Raw genomic sequence first — 7,137 nt, forward strand, 5'->3', positions numbered from 1 at the left:
AGTTTTGCCCGTCAGCGCGATGGAATTCCTGGTTGTCTCAAAAACAATTACCATCGCGCTGACGGGCAAAACTGTGGCAACTTCCTCACTGTATGGCTTTCATCAACTTTTAGTTTTCATTTGAATTGTACTGCATAATTAGCTCTTTATCGATTCGAATCAATGTTGTCAAATAGCGATTATAGTAGAGCTATAGCTTAACGGAATCTGAACAAATTGCTATTGTTCTATGATACGCTATTTCCTAAAAAAATATTTTCAAATAACAGTTATAGTGGCACTCTAGCATTGTAGCATAGAGGAATTTGATATAATATGCATTATATATGATTTCTTAATTTTTCTTGGTTAATATTTGTGGATTATGTTTACAGTATGTTTTTAAATTGGCAGTTTGGTTAATCTGAATTATTTAATTCTGGTAGACAGAGAACCTAACAATGCAAACATCAATCTTAAGAATTAAGATTCCTTCCTCTCCCTCCCTCTTCCAATTTCATTTCTATAATGCTTAGGAGATAAGACACTAGCATTGTAGCATAGCGAAGTTTGAAAAACCAGCTATTTTCCGCTTAGAACCAAATGGTGACCTTTAAACAGAAACATGAATTCAATTGTCATTTGAGTGTTTAAGTGAATTCAACATAGAACCAAATAGTTGGACGCAAGTGGTTAAAGCATTTCAGCTAGGTGAAATTGTTTTGGCAGTACCTGAGTTTGATACTTGACTGAAATAATTCGTAGTCAAATTTTATTTACCTCATAGACTAAACTCTTATCGAATAGTAATTTTTTATTCTTAATCATGGTTTTTTCCTTTTGGGTGCAGGATCGACCATCGACCAAAGTTCATGCTGCCCCTGGTGGTGGATCTTCCTTAGATTATCTCTTTGGTGGTCCTCCTAGTAGTAACTAATTCACTATTGTGACTTTGAAGAGTGTTTTTTTTTTCATTCAAAACTACCATGTGTAAAGTAGATGATGTTATTGCTTGTTATTTAGACCAGTGGACTTGTTTCTTGTGCAAGTGAAACTATTGACAATGTTGAAGTGCCTTAATGTAAGGAACTGAGCTGATTCATAGACCTCTTGTGCTGTTCAATTATGTGTTTGAGTTTATGAATTTATATTTGTATGTAATGTAATGTATGAGCTTTAGTGGCTCAGAATTATTCTTTTATCTTTATTTGTGTTATAATATCATAATGCTAACTCTGTAATCTAACTTTCTATCAACATTTTAAATTTACTTATGAAAATATTTTCAATTTTGATTTTCTATCTCATTTTAGGTCTCTGAATTTGTTGAGCTGGTCCTATTTGTATTTGAGTGGCTTGAATGAAATAAATCAGAGTCTAAAATACTAGACAGAAGATAGTTAATTGGTCAGGCTCACTAGTACTAATCAGACTTGTTGTGAAATGAATTACATTTGCAATTTTGTAGATTTTTAGTGTCTTAAACCATTAGCACCATTTGTCTAATTCATTAGTTGTGATCTAATCAATTAGCTTATAGGTCCAACGATTAATTGTTGTAATGTTTTACGGAGCTGAATTTCCTACAAATCTAACTACTTAGATGCACTCTTAATCATTTAAGATAATGCTAAAGTCCTTAAACAAATATGAAAAAAGTGCATTGTTATGGTGTAAGTGATATTTTTATTTTGCTTTCACTTTGATGATTAAATATGAGTTAAAAGACACAATTAGATAAAAGTGTAATATCATATAACCGAAATAATTCTTATATCTAATCTTGAAATGATTCATATACTTAATCTCTAGACTGCGAGTCAACACACTTTTAAGTTGTCAATACATTTTTGATTATAAATTAGGTTAAATTATTTTTTGTGTCTCTTGTATTTTTAGGTTTTATTTTGATCTCTTAAGTTTTATTCTTTTTATTTTATTGTCTTATATTTTGGTATTTTAATTTTTAAAAATTAAACATTTTGACTCTTTATGTTACAATGTTAAATACTATTAGAAATGACCCAAGTGTTTAATGTTTGTAACTTAACGGATTAAAATATTTAATGTTTGTACTTTAAAAAACTAAAATAGAAAGAAAATAATTTGAGATGTCAAAATATTTCATGTTGTAAGTAAGAGATCAAAATAAAACAAACAAAACTCAAATGATCAAAATGAAATCTAAAAAATAACTTAAGAGTTCAAAAGTATAATTTAACCTATAAATTATAAGCAAAAAACAAATCAACCTTAGTTCTATTTAATTATATTGTTTCAAAAATACCCTTATAATATTTATTGAATTTATCTTTTCTACAAATTAATTTTTTAATTCCAATACAAAATGTGTGTTTTAAAGATACATAGTTATTTTCAAGTGACTCTATTTATTATTTTTTATTTATTTTGAGTGATACATTGTTATTTTTACCCATTTAAGAAAGGAATGACAATTTAGGGAAACATAATAATTATTTTTTGGTAAAGTTTAGAAAATTAAATAAGGTCATTTCATTTTCTTTGTGAATTGATTTTTCTTTTTATAATTTGCAAAATAGGGATTATTAAAAAAAAAACATAGAAATTCTATCTAGATTGTTGTGCATTCATCTCTTAAAAAGTTTTAATATATTATTTTTCAGAAAAATGTTTTACTTTTGAACAACATATTTGTATTTTTATATTTTTTTGGTACAAGTCCAAAATATATATTTTTTAATATAAATTTTTTTAGCCAGCCAATACATCATAATCATTTATATATAAAGTTTTAAAAATATTTTTAATAATTCAAAAATTATAATTAATTGACATATAAAAATTATTTGCATCAACTGTATTTAAATTAAATATATTTTTATTTAGGCTAAGGTTTTTAGAAAATAGTCCAAATATTATTACCATGTATCATACAAGCCACAAAACATAATATTTTTCCAAGTAGGATGCCACCAAATTTTGTTTATTAAAATATTTTTTGTTCGGGTACATCTTTTATGGTCCAAATATTATTACTATTACCACTGTAAGCAAATTTAAATAACCAGAAAGAATAAGTTGCTAGGGTTTTCTGCCACTACTCACTCGTGTTTGTAATTCGTGTGCTGTGCGAGATTACTAGTGTTTGAATACCGCCGCACAAAAAACCATGACTACGGTGGTTCCAACCTCCGAAGAAGACGCCGCTCTTTCCGTCGTTCGATTAGCCTCCGAGCTTGCCTGGGCTGATGCTGGTCCTGAGGTAACACTCTCCGTTCCCGCATCGATCTCATTTTCTTCCTATTCGTTCAAAACGCCGTCGTTTTTTTCGATTGTAAAAATTTGTACGTATGAGTGGAATTGGTTTCTTGATTTTGTTAATTTGTTAGTTTTTGGTGTTAGATTTAATGTGTTTGTATTCAGCGTTGTGTATACGCGAAATCGAAATTTGTGTTTGTTTTCTGGTGAATGTTTTCATGATTTTTCTCTAGTTAAGGTGTGTTTGTAGAATTTGTCATTTATCAATTTTGTTCTAGAAATTTCTGATATGTGATGTTTCAGAAAATGTTCGTTTGTTTTTGTGATTACATTGAATGTGTTTGTATTCACAGTGCGTTGTGTATACGCGAAATCGAAATTTGTGTTTGTGTTCCGTTTATAGTTTTGACAATTTTTTCTAATTTGAAGGCGTGTTTGTTAGAAGTTGTCATTCATCATTTTAGTTTGTTTTAGAAATTTATGATAATCTTCTGATGTTTCAGAAAATGTTATATAGTTGACAGATTCGTTTTGAAATGTTGGATGGAAAAGTGACATGATTCAACAGTTGTTGGATTGGTCTTTTTGATTTGTTGTGATTATTTATAGGGAATGAGAAAAGTTGAAGGAATCAATGCTAATATTGGATTCGTTTTTTCATTCTTTTGTATTTATGCTTTTTTGAATAATTTATCATGAATTTATTGTATTTGATACCAGATGATTATGTTCTTGCCTTGATTTTGTTTGTCATTTGTGCTTCTGATAATACTGTCTTGGTTTGTCAGGTTTCTGAGCCGCAGGTTAGCAGACTCTGTATGGAGGCTGAAGAATTCATTGCTATGGGAAAGTGGTTGGAGCTGGCAACATTGATGATTACTTCTGCTGAATTGATTTTCTCGAAGATTTCTGAAAAAGGTAGAATGCTCCTTTTGCTTGATATATACTCCTTGAATTGAATCACGAGGTATTACGTTGTCATGGTAAATTGGTGTTGCATTCCTTTTGCATTCTTTTTACAATTCTATGGTGAAAAAGCTGAATCCTATATGGTGTAAATATGTCGTAACATAATCTAATTTTAGCTGGGATTTATTTTCCAGTTCTAATAGTTTGATTAAATATAGTATTGTTGATTACTTGATATGTGATATTCTCTTGGTCCTTTTGTTTTATGATGTTGCATCTGCTGCTTTTATCTGTAATGCTTTTTTTAGCATTCTAGTTTAGAATCCAATGTGATGTTGCACGGAAAATTGCTTGGCATGATAATATGGGTGGTAGTCAGAATGTGATTGTGCTAACATGATCTGTTATTTCTTATGCCAGACGTAGAGTCCATCTTCACTATTATCTGCAATCTTGTTACAAAGACTGAGAATCCAGATGAAGTGATGGAGATTGTAAAAGTTATAGCTGCAAAATTAGTTCAGCAGCCAAATGAAAAGCCTGCAGTGCGATTGAAAATGTAATATTACATCCTGCTTGGTTTAGAAGTTCTGGTAATGCATGCTACTGTGACTAAATTTTATTGTTTCTTAAATACATCTTCTCCTTTCTTTGCAGTTTGATCAATCTGTATAATCTTTTGGAGACTCCATACTGTCAGTTTTATGTCTACATGAAGGCTTTGAATTTTGCCGTTGAAGGGAAAGTCACTGAATACATTATACCTTCATTCAAAAAGATTGATAGCTTCTTGAAAGAGTGGAAAATTGGGACTCCAGAACAGAGAGAGCTCTTTCTTACGATCTCTAATGTTTTGAAGGAAAACAAAAGGTATAACGTGAAGTTCATACTTTATAGCACCAATAGAATATTTTATTTTCATCTGTATCACTACCCATTGGGTCAGTAGTCTGTTATCATACCACAATCTCTATTTTTTAGGTTAAAAGAATATTAATTAGTGTTGCATTTTTATCCCAGCACGTCAAAGGATTCTTTCAAGTTCCTGACCGATTATCTAGCAACTTTTTCTGGAGAAGATGCTCAAGTTTTGAGTGAAGCCAAGGAGGAGGCTGTCCGTGCAATTGTAGATTTTGTTAGGGCACCTGATGTATTTCAGGTAACTTGTGTAATGATAAGAATTAGACAATTGCACAAATTCTTGTTTTGGGTTCCCACATTCAATCATAGTTAGTAATTGCAGTTGGCAATAGTAATATCTTCTGATAAGGCGATGAAGTCACTTTCCTGTTTTTATATGTCAACTTAGTTTAGAACTTCTGTTTGCCTTTTGGATTAACAATAATGTAATAAAAATTATTATAAATAAAAAATGTAAATAATGAAATTTGTTCATGTAATAATATTTAATTTTAGTATTATTCAATATATTTTAATCTTTTAAAACTGTTAATTATTTATAATTATCTATTATATATGCATAATTGGGTATAAAATGAATTATTTGCATGAGTTTTATTAATTTTCTACAGTCTTCCGATTTCATGATTTCCAACTTATATTTTCCTTCCGATTGCATGAGTTTTATTAATTTTGCTTAGATGTCTAAGTCTGCTATTTTTTATAAAATTTGTCAGTGTTGAAAGTTTTGGTAGAGCATTCATATAGTTGAAATTTTGATTTTCATGTAGTGTGATTTACTGGACATGCCTGCTGTTGGGCAACTGGAGAACGATGCGAAATATGCTTTGTTATATCAGCTTCTCAAGATTTTCCTTACTCAGAGGCTTGATGCATACTTAGACTATCACACTTCAAATTCCACCTTATTGCAAAGCTATGGTAAACATTATTCATGCAAAATGATTATCAATAGTTAAATTTGCACAGACCTCTTTCGCTTTATGTTTCTACTTAACTATTTCGATGAAATAATGTTGTTTAGGCCTTGTGCATGAAGAATGCATTGCAAAAATGAGGCTGATGTCATTGGTTGATCTCAGCTCTGATGGATCTGGTCAAATTCCATATGAACTTATTAGGGACACACTTCAGGTAAAATTGAATTTCGTTTGTATGCTTTATATTTGGATTTTTTCTTGGTTATTCTAATGTGGCAACTCCCTTTTAGATCAATGATGATGAAGTTGAACTATGGGTGGTAAAAGCAATAACTGCAAAGTTAATTGACTGTAAGATGGACCAAATGAATCAAGTTGTAGCTGTTAGGTATGTTCTACCTCAATTTCTTGCTTTCTTTGGGCTATCTATACCCTATGGGCATGTGGACATGCACCTGATGTTGTAACAATTTTTTCGTAAATTTGATGCAAGTTTTTAAACGTTATACACAACATAATGCAAGTGTTGATATGTGCAGTCATCATACTGATCGGGTGTTTGGTCAGCATCAATGGAAAACACTGAGAACAAAGCTAGTGACATGGAGGGTAAATAATTTCTCATCTATACTTTTCTGAATTATAAATTTAATTATGCATGCAAATCTTTTTTGTTATGGCGTCCCTTATTTTACTCAGTCATTTTGGGAAAATAAATTTTACCGCATATAGAACAATACTGAGGATTGAATTGAATTCATGAATTTAATTTTAATAGTAAATAATATGAGCAAGTTATGTTTTTTGCAATTCAGAATTTCATCCAATAACTTAATTGTTTATTAATTTAACTATCATAAATTTGGTTTTAGGATTTTAAAACCCTTGAAATTTGAATTGTACCTTATATTCAGGAACTTATTACTGGTTTTTTTAAACTATTCATAAACGTGATTTTTATTCTCCTGTTGTATGCACTTTTTTACTGTTCATAGTTTATCTTTCTGTTTCTTAAAAATCCTTGCTTTCTCATTTGTAGTATTTTTCACTACATATTCCTATTATTATAGGACATGTTATAGACAACGGCAGTACTCTTGATGGATCGTAATGCCCTTGTTTCAACTGAGTTACTGATTATTATTTGATCATTCTTGTATTTGTAGGG

The 7,137-nt window shown here is 30.2% G+C and overlaps 2 protein-coding genes across 3 annotated transcripts in view; both read left to right on the forward strand.

Moving 5' to 3' along the window:
* The window catches only part of LOC101512258 (protein SPIRAL1-like 3), a 2,833-nt gene extending 1,746 nt beyond the window's left edge, over positions 1-1,087 (forward strand). The window contains exons 3-4 of the mRNA XM_027331629.2: positions 16-90; positions 830-1,087. Coding sequence (XP_027187430.1) covers positions 16-90; positions 830-916 — 162 coding nt within the window. The 3' untranslated portion in view covers positions 917-1,087. The remainder of the gene's footprint in view (positions 1-15; positions 91-829) is intronic.
* Positions 1,088-3,013: 1,926 nt separating this feature from the next.
* Positions 3,014-7,137, forward strand: part of LOC101512588 (uncharacterized) — a 4,578-nt gene continuing 454 nt past the window's right edge. Inside the window, exons 1-9 of one of the 2 annotated variants that reach the window (XM_073365548.1) lie at positions 3,014-3,223; positions 4,008-4,137; positions 4,549-4,687; positions 4,786-4,998; positions 5,149-5,287; positions 5,820-5,970; positions 6,074-6,183; positions 6,260-6,357; positions 6,509-6,601. In XM_073365548.1, coding sequence (XP_073221649.1) covers positions 3,131-3,223; positions 4,008-4,137; positions 4,549-4,687; positions 4,786-4,998; positions 5,149-5,287; positions 5,820-5,970; positions 6,074-6,183; positions 6,260-6,357; positions 6,509-6,601 — 1,166 coding nt within the window. In that variant the 5' untranslated portion in view covers positions 3,014-3,130. Of the gene's footprint in view, positions 3,224-4,007; positions 4,138-4,548; positions 4,688-4,785; positions 4,999-5,148; positions 5,288-5,819; positions 5,971-6,073; positions 6,184-6,259; positions 6,358-6,508; positions 6,665-7,137 lie in introns of those variants that run through there. The other variant, XM_012712671.3, reaches the window with a different exon arrangement.

Source organism: Cicer arietinum, chromosome 2 (assembly GCF_000331145.2).
Source record: "Cicer arietinum cultivar CDC Frontier isolate Library 1 chromosome 2, Cicar.CDCFrontier_v2.0, whole genome shotgun sequence".
Lineage (NCBI taxonomy): Eukaryota > Viridiplantae > Streptophyta > Magnoliopsida > Fabales > Fabaceae > Cicer > Cicer arietinum.